Source organism: Armigeres subalbatus, unplaced genomic scaffold (genome assembly GCF_024139115.2).
Source record: "Armigeres subalbatus isolate Guangzhou_Male unplaced genomic scaffold, GZ_Asu_2 Contig1291, whole genome shotgun sequence".
In the NCBI taxonomy this organism is placed as follows: Eukaryota; Metazoa; Arthropoda; class Insecta; order Diptera; family Culicidae; genus Armigeres; species Armigeres subalbatus.
Window position 1 is genome coordinate 520,942 of NW_026942058.1, and position 15,330 is coordinate 536,271.

General features: G+C 40.2%; 2 protein-coding genes across 2 annotated transcripts in view; one reads left to right on the top strand and one right to left on the bottom strand.

The window, feature by feature from the left end:
• The window catches only part of LOC134202576 (transport and Golgi organization protein 2-like), a 153,750-nt gene that overhangs the window by 91,108 nt on the left and 47,312 nt on the right, over positions 1 to 15,330 (bottom strand). The window lies entirely within an intron of this gene.
• The window catches only part of LOC134202579 (uncharacterized), a 36,655-nt gene continuing 32,776 nt past the window's right edge, over positions 11,452 to 15,330 (top strand). The window contains exon 1 of the mRNA XM_062677597.1: positions 11,452 to 11,809. Within this exon, the coding sequence (XP_062533581.1) occupies positions 11,619 to 11,809 (191 nt within the window). The 5' untranslated portion in view covers positions 11,452 to 11,618. The remainder of the gene's footprint in view (positions 11,810 to 15,330) is intronic.

The window sequence follows — 15,330 nt, forward strand, 5'->3', positions numbered from 1 at the left end:
TGGCACGGTGCCCCCGGATCAGAGAAACGACTGGTATGACGGCGAATGTGAGCAGTTAGTGGAAGAGAAGAATGCAGCATGGGCGAGATTGCTGCAACACCGCACGAGGGCGAACGAGGCACGATATAAACAGGCGCGGAACAGACAAAACTCGATTTTCCGGAGGAAAAAGCGCCAGCAGGAAGATCGAGACCGTGAAGAAACGGAGCAACTGTACCGCGCTAATAACACGAAAGTTGTATGAGAAGTTAAACCGTTCATGTAAGGGCCACGTGCCACAGCCTGATATGTGTAAGGACATAAACGGGAACCTTCTTACGAACGAGCGTGAGGTGATCCAAAGGTGGCGGCAGCACTACGAAGAGCACCTGAATGGCGATGGGGCAGACGAAGATGGCGGTATGGTGATGGACCTGGGAGAACGCGCGCAGGACATAATTCTACCGGCTCTGGATCTCCAGGAAATCCAGGAGGAGATTGGCCGGCTGAAGAACAACAAAGCCCCTGGGGTTGACCAACTACCAGGAGAGCTATTTAAACACGGTGGTGAGGCACTGGCTAGAGCGCTGCACTGGGTCATTACCAAGATTTGGGAGGAAAAAGTTTTGCCGCAGGAGTGGATGGAAGGTGTCGTGTGTCCCATCTACAAAAAGGGCGATAAGCTGGATTGTAGCAACTACCGCGCAATCACATTGCTGAACGCCGCCTACAAGGTACTCTCCCAAATTTTATGCCGTCGACTAGCACCAACTGCAAGGGAGTTCGTGGGGCAGTACCAGGCGGGTTTTATGGGCGAACGCTCCACCACGGACCAGGTGTCCGCCATTCGCCAAGTACTGCAGAAATGCCGCGAATACAACGTGCCCACACATCATCTATTCATCGACTTCAAAGCCGCATATGATACAATCGATCGGGACCAGCTATGGCAGCTAATGCACGAACATGGTTTTCCGGATAAACTGACACGATTGATCAAAGCGACGATAGATCGGGTGATGTGCGTAGTTCGAGTTTCAGGGGCATTCTCGAGTCCCTTCGAAACCCGCAGAGGGTTACGGCAAGGTGATGGTCTTTCGTGTTTGCTATTCAACATCGCTTTGGAAGGGGTAATACGAAGAGCAGGGATTAACACGAGTGGTACAATTTTCAATTAGTCCGTCCAGCTATTTGGTTTCGCCGACGACATAGATATTATGGCACGTAACTTTGAGAAGATGGAGGAAGCCTACATCAGACTGAAGAGGGAAGCTAAGCGGATCGGACTTGTCATCAACACGTCGAAGACGAAGTACATGATAGGCAGAGGTTCAAGAGAAGACAATGTGAGCCACTCACCGCGAGTTTGCATTGGTGGTGACGAAATCGAGGTGGTAGAAGAATTTGTGTACTTGGGCTCACTGGTGACTGCCGAAAATGACACCAGCAGAGAAATTCGGAGACGCATAGTGGCTGGAAATCGTACGTACTTTGGACTCCGCAAGACGCTCCGATCGAATAGAGTTCGCCGCCGTACCAAACTGACAATCTACAAAACGCTAATTAGACCGGTAGTCCTCTACGGACACGAGACCTGGACGATGCTCGTGGAGGACCAACGCGCACTTGGAGTTTTCGAAAGGAAAGTGTTGCGTACCATCTATGGTGGGGTGCAGATGGCGGACGGTACGTGGAGGAGGCGAATGAACCACGAATTGCATCAGCTGTTGCGAGAACCATCCATCGTTCACACCGCGAAAATCGGACGACTGCGATGGGCCGGGCACGTAGCCAGAATGTCGGACAGTAACCCGGTGAAAATGGTTCTCGACAACGATCCGACGGGCACAAGAAGGCGAGGTGCGCAGCGGGCAAGGTGGATCGATCAGGTGGAAAATGACTTGCGGACCCTCCGTAGACTGCGTGGTTGGCGACGTGTAGCCATGGACCGAGCCGAATGGAGAATACTCTTATATACCGCACAGGCCACTTCGGCCTTAGTCTGAATAAATAAATAAATAATAATAAAGTTAACTTAAGGTGAGTTCTGTCACCTATATTTAACATAGGCATACTATTTAAGACCCTGATAATGCAGTCTTGAAATAATATTGGGGTTAGGGATGTAATTGAAGCCGTACGATGCTCATCTAAACGCTTTGTCAAACAGCGTTTTAATTGAAAATCAACGCTCACGTTCAATTAAAAATGATGTAACAAAGTCAAAACTCAACAGAACTTCTTCAAATTTTGAATTTGAACCACATAAGTTTTCCATAAAATGAGAAAAATATAATTCCGACCGAAACAAAAATTTCGATTTTTGAGGTTTTGGCTGCCTTCGAACCATTGTGCGACGAGGGGAACACGAAAAAAACCGACGATGAAAACTCGAAAATAATGCGCGAGCAAAAGGCACGACCGATGTCAAGCTGGCTCGAACTGGATTGACCATTATTTCATATGCAATTGGGTCATTTCACAGCAACATTTGAAAACATATTTTAGATGTGTCAGTAAGCCTTGTTGTTTTGAATCGGAAATTATTGTGAAATGCAGAGTCTATTATATACAGAGTTGCGCAAAGAGTGAAGCCAAATCTACCTATTGAACTGTCAAACCGTCTACCTATCGAGCAAAGTGAACAAATCTCGCTTAACTTTTCAAAAGGACCTAAGGGGCCCCACACACGTTTCGACATGTTGTACAACTTCGACTCCACCCCTAGGAAATTTGGTTTGATCGGAGTAAAGTCGGACCGTCTGTGGGTAATTTGTACTGTGAAACAGTCGTACAACATGCCCACAGACGGTCCGACTTTTCTCCAGCCGAACCAAATTTCCTAGGGCGGGGTCAAAGTTGTACAACACGTCGGAGCGTGTGGGGCCCCTAAGTAACATTTTTTCATGAATTAATTTGAGTAGCGAACATGAAAACTATTGATTGCAGTATTCAAATTAATTCATGAACAAAATGTTACTTAGGTCCTTTTGAAAAGTTAAGCGAGAAATGCTTGTTGGTAAGGCGGAAGTATTGTTATCGCCTAATGATTATTATGGCGAATTAAAATGCATGAATTGAAATGTATTAGATTGGTTCTAGAAACAGCTTCAAAAAACCTTCAATACACCCCCCCCCCATAAAGTAGCAACAAGAAACTCAAGTCTTTGCACTCTGTGGGTGACTTGAAATCACTTGAAGGGTTGAACAAAAATGAAAGTTGCCAACATAATAACAAGAACATAATTCAGAATAAGTGTAAGAAGATCCTCTTGCGCAACTCTATATAATAAACTCTGGTGAAATGTAACTTCTTTTAAAAAATTCGCGTATTGGTGAAAACATCAAAAAAGCTTAAGGACGAACTCTCTAGAACCAATTTTTTTTTCCACCTCGCGTGTTTAAGCGCATCACTCATCAGGCACTTCACAGACGAATCTATTTCTCTTTCGTTCTTCATGAAGGTAAGAAAACAACAAGGCCAGTAGATGTCAATTTTGATATTTAGTGGCCTTGTTATTTTCTAATTTCTTTGCAGTGAGAAAGAGACAAAGCAGTCCGTGCAGTGCCCTATAGGACATACTGCACGGACTGCTTTCTCGCTGCAAAGAAATTAGCAAACAAATAATCTCTGTCATCATTTTATTTCACGCTTGCAACGCAACGCAGCAAAGCCAAAATAAAAAGATGACAATTATTCGTTGCTTCTTTATCAAGATTGGTGCCTCTGAAAACGCGAGGTATAATTTATTTGGATTCTATACACTACCGTCATACGTATAATAAAGCACCACACTTTTTGTACAAAGGAGAATTAAAATTCATTAATTTTACAATCAAACTTTCATGCCAACCTATATCAAGACGAGCCAGCCCAGTTGAATATCCTTCAAATTTGTTAAGTCGAATTAAATTTATAACTCTTAGTGTAGCAAATGTAGGAAATAACAATCGATTACTTCGATTGGCGATGGCGCATTTTTCATAGGGCAGCATGTTATTAGTTTGGCCGTGTTGCTGGTTTGTAAAGTTGATATTAGACAATATACGTGACTGTTCAAGTTTTTTGGCACAACATTTATTTATATTGAGCTGCAAACGCCATATAAATTATTCTTAAATGTTGATTGCTTAATATCATTCACTTTTCTGTCATTTCAGATCTCAAAGTTATATTTTAATTGGTGAAAATTCCTCTCTGTAAGTCTTTCGCTTCTCTTACATAAATAATGGAAAGAAAAACATCAAGTTTTGATACATGATCTTTGGAAGATTTTGTACCAAATTAATTTGGCTGCACTGCACCACCTCATCTGAGCAACCGACTAAAAATCAACAAGGCAGTCTCAATTGAATTTTCACATCCCATCCTAACTCATCAGCAAATAATCTATCTAAAAAAATACTTAGGCCGATAAAAATATTTAAAAAAAATGTCACTACATCATGGAAAAAAATCGAATATTTTTGAGGATTTTAAAAACATTCTTCAACAAATCCGAGACTTTTTCATTTTAATATTTATTTTATTAAAATGAACATCATAAAGCTCTGGACAAAACTAGAGTGAGATTTCTTCTCTGTTTGAATCACTTAGTCTGACGCAAATCCAAGGAATTGCGAAATTTCCATTTAGATCTCATCACTTAGGAAAACTTTTAAGACGCTTTTAAACAATCGTTTTGTCGTCGTATGTGAAAATCTTATGCCGTTTCACAATCAAATACTGAAGAAGACACTTGAGATCTTCAAAGGATCCCGACCAGACAACCTTCCTGACATTTTAAAATAAAACTTTGATCATCTTGATTGATCAGTTCAATAGGAGAAGAGTTATTTCCAATGTTAGCGTGAGAAGGAATGTTTGAGGGCTCTAGTTTCATACTATTTTCCGCGCTTTGGCAGGACGGTCTTGAAACCTTGTTTCTTTGAAGGAAGTGGAGAATTCAGAGATTCCCCTTACCTCTTGTTTTTATTAATGATCATTGCTGGGCGTTAGGACGTGACCTTCTAAGAGTTTTTTTTCAGATAGGTGTCCTTGGAGAATTGCCACCGCTTGTCGGAATGTTACTCCCGCAAACGGATCCAACGTATAACGAAGGTACGGGTCTAAGTAAATATCACAATGTTACCAGTACAAATAACACTAAGTACTGTACTGTTGAAATTCAAATAGCTTTGTACAATTTACTAAACTGATTTACTGATAAGAAAAAACCTACAATGATTCAAATGAATGAAATGAGTTATGGGTGTGTTCCAACTCACACGTGATTTGAATAATGAGTTTCGATATTTTAAGTTTTCACTGATCTGTAGAAGTCACACGGGTAAAAATCCGTTGCCAGATCCATGACTAAAGAGTCATGATTTCATAAAACTTGGTACTTTTTGATATCATGACTACAATTCATGATATCATGACCGAAACTTATAGCATTTTTTCCTAAACTATCTACTGTCGATGAAGCAGCTGGGAAGAAAAAAGTTTTTTTTTTGAAAAGTGTAAAATTTGTGTGCTGGCAAACCGCCGTCGCAAGGCAGTCAAATTTCGCAAATCAAATTCTCCTCGCCGCAGTCGAATCCGAAACGTTTTAATTTCTCGTTTGTATAACCAATTTATCTTCCTATACGTGAATAGAAAGTGTGATTATGTTGTCTTTGGTCTGGAATCGAATCGCGGAAGTGTCTGGTCCCGAGCCATCATTTTGTGTTAGTGAAAAGGGAGTAATACAGCAGGAAACGACGGGAAGAATGGTTAGGGAACCTTCTTCACTGTACAGTTCCTGCCTGTTGGTATATGTGAGCAACCTGGATTGCAAGATTTCCAAAATCAAATCAACAACCTTCCAAATGGTGATCCGATAGGCCTTCCTCAGGCAAATCATGTCCAAGTGCGTTCAAACACTGATGACGGCCCGGGAGCCCGTCGGCACAGAGCTGCGCACCAAATTCTGTCGATACACCAGCGTGTACTATCTGGAGAACGAGCACGTCCCGGCACTGAAGAAGGAACGCCTGAAGGACTTTATCGGTGATCACGGTGAGGTGCCGCATGTTGAATGGATGGCGTTCATCTGGATGGACAGCCGACAGTTCACCGCTGCCTTTCTCCAACAACAAACATTTCGGAAAACATTTCGCTATTTTTGTACCTCCTCAAATGATAATTCGTTTTCGAGATCGAACCGAAAGTCGTATTGTCAAACATTTATTTTGGTATTTATTTATTTATTTATTTTACAGTCTTCGACTATGTTATTCATCGTACAGACTAAAAAGCTTAAGAACTAATACGCGACTTGAACATCCGTTTACTTAAATTAAAATCATACAAATGACTGATGACATTAAAACATTCACAACAAACGTCAAACGGATTTTTTGCCCATACAATGTACGGTGTGCAGGGCGTCGGAAAAATTCTGCTCTCCTAACTGCTCTTTCGGGGGCAATAAAACGGAGTTTCGCCAAGAGATCAGGACAGTCGATGTTGTTCTGCAAAAGGTCTAATACGAAGAGCCTCTGAAGAAGCATTCTCCTACTCCTCAATGTAGGAAGACTCACGAGTTCACAGCGGTGCTCATACGGAGGCAGCTCACGTCTATTACGCCAGGGAAGCCTTCGTAGTGCAAATCTGATGAAAGCTTTCTGAACATGTTCGATTCTCGCTATTTGCGTTGCATGATACGGTGCCCATACGACTACGCCATACTCTAGAATACTGCGAACTAACGATGTATACAACGTCCTGAGGCAGTAAATATCGCTGAAATCTTCATAAGTCTCAATATGGCAAAAGCTTTAGCTGTTGTGGTTGAGATGTGCTCACTAAAACGAAGTTTACTGTCGAGTGAAACACCTAGATCTATTGTCAAACATGCTCGCTTCGATGGAATTTCGTTCGAATCGAGATGCGCAATGCCACCCCTGGCTTGAGTCGGCTTGAACGACTCAATTACGATTTAGCAGCAGAACATATGATCAGGGTAGCCCCGACACTAAAGAGGATGTGCAACTTAAGGTAACAAATGAATCATTGTAAGTATATTAAAAATTTAATAAGGAGAAAATCATGAACTCTCCTGCTCCCACTTAGCTGCCGACTGATTTTTTAGTCAGTTATGCATGATTTTAAGTTAAAATTTTGAACTGAGGTTGCCACAAAAATTATTCTAATAAATAGGGGAACTGTCCCGATCTCCATCTCACTGAACATAATATATCATATTCATCTTATAGCGAAACAAAGAAATCGACATTGTTGTTTCATAAGGGCGAAAGTCGCAAACGTAAACATTGACCTCTTCTGCTGATTTCAGAAAGATTAGAGACTTCTGGTCCGTTCGATAGAAGGCGCAGAGCGCCATCAGTTCCAAGTGGTTGTTAGCTGAGAGCGGTCCTAGTTGTTGAGGAATTTTCAGGAAAAGGAATTTGCATGAAACAACCGTGTCGAAATACGGCACCAATTTCGTCGTTTTTTTTTGTCAACATGCGTGTTAACTGCTAAAAAATCACAAAAATAAGAAGCAAATCATATACCTTTCCATTGCTTTGTTGTTGATGGAATGAACATCAGAACCATGCGATGAAATCCAGGAGCAGTTCCCCTTTGTCTTAGGCCTATTCGAGTGAAAAAAAAAAAGAACTGGACAGCTAGGGACTTTTCTTCTGAGGTTTAAAGATTTGAAATGAAGCCATGGAATCTTAAATGGTGTGGATTCTCATCGATTTGTTTTCGGCGAAAAATGACAAAACAAAACTTTGCCAGACTGTCCGGACGTTTCGGTCGATTTACTGGCCTTCGACCATCTTCTGCGGACACTTATATTGTTAAAAAGCACATTAAATTTTACAAAATAAAAACATACAATCTTCCAGTCACTTTTATTTTACAGACAGCCATTACTACTAACTATTGACACACACAAACAAAGTACAATCTTTACATTCTAACTGCTATTGGTATTAGTTCTAAGTTTGCTAATAATAAGTTGTACGCATTTTTTAAAAGTAATTAGCTGAAAGTCTTTTGCTTATGTACTAATTCATTCAAAAGCAAAATCTTAATGTAAAATGTTTCTGCAACAAACAATTTTGTAACTATCCTGTACATAAAAGGACTAGGAGAAAACTATCGAGATATTTCAAAGTCAAAATGACTATAAAGTGTGCTGTGATAAACCTGTACCAAAATGTTTTTGTTTTCATTGTATTTACGAAAACCAAAGACGTATATACCAAAAACAAAATACAAATTTAGTGTATGATATACCTGTGCGGTATGAAAAATCGTACATCGGTGAAATTTGTATTTTGTTTTTATATTAAACGTCTTTGGTTTTCAGCATAAATACAATGTGAAAACAAAAACATTTCCGGTACAGGTTTATCAGCAGCACTATAGAAGAGGGACACATTTTTGACTTTGAAAACCAGAATACTTGACAAAATAAGCAAAACAATACAAGACTGACTGCAGAAACATTTTACATTAAGATTAAAGAAGACGAAAATGTAGTAAATACGTACAACTCTATTATTAGCAAACTTAGAACTAATACCAATAGCAGTTAGAATGTAAAGATTGTACTTTGTTTGTGTGTGTCAATAGTTAGTAGTAATGGCTGTCTGTTAGAAAATAAGTGACTGGAAGATTGTATGTTTTTATTTTGTAAAATTTAATGTGCTTTTTAACAATATATGTGATTTTTAGTGTCCGCAGAAGATGGTCGAAGGCCAGTAAATCGACCGAAACGTCCGGACAGTCTGGCAAAGTTTTGTTTTGTCATTTTTCGCCGAAAACAAATCGATGAGAATCCCCACCAGCAATTTCGCGGCGATTGATCCATTGTAAACATGGAATCATAAATGACAGATACCAGATTCATGAATTATTTATCTATTTTCATGACCTTAGTTCATGGCTCCAGTGTGCATGCGTCATGATATCATGACCTAAATGGCAACTATTCGTCAAATAAATCGGAATCATAAATGACAGATGCCAGATTCATGAATTATGATTCTGTTTTCGTAACTTTGGCTCATGGTTCCGGAGTGCATGGTTCATGATATCATGACTTAGTTTGTCACTTTTCGTTATCAAATATTGAAAACGTAACGCCAAGACTGCGTTACAGCAAAAAGAGTTATGATTTCATGACCTTTTTTCATGGTGTATTTTCGTAACATAAAAAACACAATTTTCTCGAAATCATGACTCTTGCCACTTTTTAGTTCCAGATTTTTTCCCGTGCAGAGAACAGAACTGTCGTGGTCTACGAGGGGAGACGGGAGGATTTAAAAGGGAAAACTATGGTCTATGTGATTTATGAAAGACGGCTTATATTGCCAATTTTTCAATGGATTTTTTTTTTCAATTTTCTGCGGGTCGTTTAAACTTCGATCATCAAAATCGAAATTTGCGTCGGTAACAAAAATATTCATATTACCTACTTAAAAATATTGACGAAAAATTATAAAAAAGTTTTTATCCAGTATTTTGCGCTCAGTAATGGCGGCGTGAGTTCCTCTGTATTTGACATTCAAGAGGTAGAAAACATTGGAACTCATCAAGTATGCCTTGATACAATTCAAAATATTGATCGAAATCAACAAATGTCATCCTCCTTCTTTAGCGGCTTTTAGCGGTATCTTTTGAAAATTCAAATTATGGATTGCTTTTTAAATGTAACATTTTCAATATTAATCATTCTTCATATATTTCAGGCTTGTCATGACAAAGATAAATGAAGATTCTTAGACATACAAAACATACAAAAAGTATCGATAGCTGTACGTGATTAGTCTCTGCTCTCCCATTCTCACTCACCACTGGATGTAAAGCTTGCAAGATTGTAGGGGAAAACATTTTGTTTTGATTTGCACATTGAAACAACTTTTAAAACAATGAATTTAATTTAGCTTTAGCCTATGACTTTATGCAGATAATGTTGCATCAGTTAGTTTTCAATTGTATGCCATAAAACCTATGCTCATTTTCTTAAGATATCAATTCGGGAGTAGGTTATATGTACAGATATCATCCATTATGTGCCTACATTCTGTCTCGAGCATCGTTATGACTCATATAATCAAATAATTCAAACGTAGATCCTGAGGAAAAGGAATGGGATTGAAAAACGAATGTTTCATTATGTGATCAACTAAAATAATGATTAATCTTAAATTAATAAATTGACTACATAATGATGTAATTTATGTATAACTAACACATTTGGTACAATGAATAAACGGGCCCAAATATATTGAATCAAAATAGTTGAGAAATATTACCTGCTCTATAAATACTAGCATAAAAGTAGAGCAAGTTCATAATAAAAATCAGTAATGAAGGTTCAATCCATTTTGATTATCTTTGACTGATTTTCTTCCAGAAGCTTTGGAACAGTAACTATATTCGAAAACAATGTCTGCTGAGCTATTAATTTTCACAAGCATAGACGCGAGAACCTGACACGTTTCTTCGTCCAGTAAAAGAACATTAAGTAGCCTATCCATTACAAAACCTAAAATATAAGAAAAGCATTAATACTATAGGTAAATCAACAGATACTTATTTATACAAAAACTTATTTATGTTCTGAAAATTGCTGTGCAAAATAATTGACATTTGTTTGTTGATACCAAAAACATTATATAGATCATGGCAGACTTGATGAGTTCCAATGTTTTCTACCTCTTGAATGTCAAATTGAGAGGAACTCACGCCGCCATTATCGAGCGCAAAATACTGGATATTCAAGGGGAGCTGTTCCGTTTTCCATCTCACTGAACATATACTCATCTCATCGCAAAACAAAGAAATACAGCACCAATCTCGTCGCTTCTTTTTGCTAACATGCGGGCTCACTGTTGAATAAATCACAAAAATAAGAAATAAATTAAATTCCTTTCCATTGCTTTGTTTTTGATGGGATGAACATGGGAGCTATGTAATAAAGTGCCGAAAAGTTCCGTTACATAGTGGATAGTCCGCCAAGAGCTATCGTCAAAAGCCGCTGAAGGCTTTAATTTCCGTGAGCTGCGTCTTACATCTAGCATAAATGCGCATCAACGATATCAACACGTGGTTGTTTCTCTCTTTTCAAACATTCATTTGCCTCATGTGCGCAAAATTTAATTGAGAGCGGGAGAGGTGCTCTTTTCGACGAACACATACGCACCATATGCTTTTTTTTTATATACCTTTGGAAGCAATAAAATAACGCCCCAATCTCTTCACACCCGAACCAGACCCAAAACCACCCGGTGGAGACGCTTGATCGTCGGTACAGTCCGCTGAGCTTTAGCCTACGAGGAGCATCACACCGCACAGGCTGCCGTCGCTCCGATTCACGGTCTGCTCTCGCGCGAGACGGTGTGCGGGTTGTTGTTTACCAGGAACCGCGCGGCGCGCGTCGTGCCCTCATACCTAACAATATTAAATATCGGCGAATTCGTGCGATTTCTGCCAGTAGAGCAGCGCAAGTCGTCTGAGTCCTGTCGTGTTGGGGTTCCGCACCACACCGGTAGTGTATTGTATCTTACTCGAGCCAGTGATACTTATTGGTTGATTCGAACACACAAGCATTTGAGAACTTAGTGTTGAGCTGTTGGGTTGTGAAACGCGCAATATGTCAGTGTTACCGAAAAGCGTCGCGGAAGCCATCAAGGAGTATGCGCTCTCCCAGGGGATTAAGAATCCGAAGTTCGATATTTCTAGTGGGTCTCGGAATGGGGACAGCTATTCAGGGGACGTGTATAGGATTGCGGTTTCATCGGACGAAAAGGATGTGGAAGACTGCCGCAACAATAATAGCGACGGGTGAGTTGAGTATTGGTTCTATTCCGGTGGATTCTAATGCAGTTGTGTTATAAGAAACATGTGATGTGCATCTTCCAGCCAGGGGAAACGTGCGTGAACTTCATCGGTGGTTAGCCTTATCGGTTATTTGTTTTTTTTTTTATTTAAAGGTCTGTTCTACGAATCCCAAAAATTGATAACAAAATCGAAGATATGAAAGGTAGTGCCATTCAACATTTAGTCGATACGACGATGACTTGTTCTCGAACGAACGGGGTGAACATTAGCACTAAGAAACAGGTTGTGAATCATGAACGGGTTCTAAGCGCCACACGTATCGGCCATTCGACACGCCGGCAGCTTGACTGCATACCGGCAAATGCAAATCTAATGCGATTTGAGATGGAACCTAGTCGTTCGGTCGATATATTGCAGTGCCGTGCGGGAGCGTCTGGTGCATTTAGTTAGGTTTGACATACCAGCCAAATACATAAATATTCGTTATCAAATAATTTAATCCGCTGGAATTCTAGAGCGCGAAATCGTCAATAACTGGTTTGAAATATAAATTCAGCGAACCGTATTGTGATCTGTGATTAATATAAGTGAGAATGAACCGGAATTATAAAATCGAATGGACTTCGATTCAATACTCATTATATTTATTTACGTGTAAAAACAATATTTGAGGTGTTTTGACATTTGGTGAATCAGCCCTAGCTAACAGTGTGGTTTTCATCCTTCTTCTTCTTCTTCTTCTTATTGGCATTACATCCCCACACTGGGACAGAGCCGCCTCGCAGCTTAGTGTTCATTACGCACTTCCACAGTTATTAACTGCGAGGTTTCTAAACCAGGTTACCATTTTTGCATTCGTATATCATGAGGCTAGCCACGATGATACTTTTATGCCCAGGGAAGTCGAGACTCTTTCCAATCCGAAAATTTCCTGGACCGGCACCGGGAATCGAACCCAGCCACCCTCAGCATGGTCTTGCTTTGTAGCCGCGCATCTTACCGCACGGCTAAGGAGGGCGGTTTTCATCCATATTCTCAATTAAGACTGCATTTTCACCAAAGTTAGAAATAGCAAAGAATTTTCCTAAAATAATATGTATTTTTGATCATGAATTCGGAATACATACACAAAAATCTCATTTTGGCCAGAAATGTGCAGTTTCTCAAACAAGTGGTTCAATTGTTGAAAACTTTTCTAAAAAACAGACTTCTGATACATGCATGGTAAAAAATACCTGTCCAGCTTCGAGATAGCTGATTAATGCTAGACAATATTGTCTTCACATCAACGAATAAAAATAATCAGTCTGGAATTTTGCACAATGTACTTTTTATCTCGCATATCTTTTTTATAATGTTCAATGAATTCAGTAACGATACATTTATATGTACATCTAAGATTCCACGATTTTGAATCCACTATTATTATTTATTACCATTAATATTATTTGATTTTTTTAAAGGTTGCTTTTTAAATCCTAAAATACGGCATCAACATTTCAAAAGAGCGAAACAGTTTTTGTAAACAAAAGCTTCTCCCATCGCTGGTGGGCTGATTTGTGCCCACCAACGCAGGGAGAGAGCATTTGTATACCAATCTGATATTACAGGGTGGCCACTCAATATCCATTTTTGAATTCCCGGTTTTCCCGGTTCAAATTTTGGAACTTTCCCGGAAGAAATGAGTCGATAAAAGAAAATTCTCGGTTATTTCCCGTTTTTTCCAAGTTCTATCTGATTCCCGGTTAATTCCCGATTCTCCCGGTTTTTCCGCTTCAGTGACCACCCTGAATATTATAATTAGCCTCGATTTTTCTTATTCCATATAAATAAAAAAACTACATACATAAAAAAAAAGACATTCAACGGTTCGAAAAAGCGGTTACCTTACGTTTTTATTACATCAACATCGAACTTCGTTTCGCTTAAAGTTGATTAGTTCTAGGGTTATGCAGAAATTTTGTTTTTTTTTTTGTTTGAGAGACCCCCAGAGGGGGGAGGGGTTTCGATCCACCACAGAAGCTATGAAATGCAAGCTGATGGTTAACGGCGCTGTTGGTTGAGCGGTAACAATAAGCATGTCGCCTCTTTTTTCAGTATGCCTGACTGGGAATCCAACATTTAAGATCTCGACAATGATTTCGACGAATCATGATGAGTCATCGGTAATTGTAACTGAGATTTCAACCGCCAGTATTTCGGTTCCCCGAAGCTAACCCATACAATAGGAATGAAGCTTGTCCACGTTAAATTTCGGACACCCATCTTTCAACACGATTTTTAAACATTTTTACAAACCATGGAGACAATCCATGTCTAAACTAAATCTCTCCGGTCTATGTGCTGCTTTCAGCATATTTTAGCTCACTCCAAATTGATAGAATGGTGACAAATCGATTGTTCATAATCGAACTGTCCGAAATCTAACGTGGACAGGCTTTAAAGAATTATTGTAAAAAAATTTCAGTATATACAAAAATCAAATTAATAAAACCGAAATCTCAGTAAAAATAACTTTATAGAAATTCCAAGAAATATTGTCGTTTCGGTATTCTTTTTTATCAAAATATCTTGGCTTTTGGCGTTTCAACGAAAATTTTTACTGAGGTTGGCAACATAATTTAAATGTATAATGTTTATTCCCTCCCAGGCCATCTGCGAGTTGTGGGGCTTGCCTGGGATGTGGTGGGGTTTGACAGTGGGCCCTATTAAATTCCTATAAAAAGCTGCATGTATCTGCAAGTAGGCCCCACCAAAGTGACCGTGTGCCGCTCAAAGCGCACAAGCCCAAGCCCTGGTGTTAGGTGGGACGCTAAACAGCCCTGACACGACGAGACAGGAGGTTTGCGCAGGCCCAATAAGCCGCCTGGAAAACCAATAATTACGAGCAATAAAAGAGATAATGCGACTATCGGCAAAGACCTAGGCGACGAATAAAGGATCACGATTGGAAGCTTGGAACATGGAACTGCAAGTCGCTAAGCTTCGCAGGTTGCGACAGGATGATCTACGATGAATTACATCCCCGCAGCTTCGACGTCGTTGCGCGGCAGCAGATTTGCTGGACAGGACAGAAAGTGTGGTAAAGCGGACATCGAGCGGCTACCTTCTACCAGAGCTGTGGCACCACCAACGAGATGCGCCATCGTGTGATTGGGTGGCAGTCAATCAGCGCAAGGATGTGCAAGCTGAGGAGGCCGCAGCTTACGATGGCAGCAGACATACGATGGATGACCACTGCGGGACGTCAATGGAGATCACCTAACCAAGAAACGGAAAACCAAATCGACCACATTCTAATCGACGGTAAATTCTTCTCCGACATCACGAACGTCCGCGAATATTGAATCCGACCACTACCTCGTCGCAGTATGCCTGCGCTCAAAACTCTAGACGGTGTACAACACGCGTCGAAGTCGGACGCCGCGGCTTAACATTGGGCGGCTACAAGACGGTAGACTAGCTCAAGAATACGCGCAGCAGCTGGAAGTGGCACTCCCAACGGAAGAGCAGCTAGGCGCAGC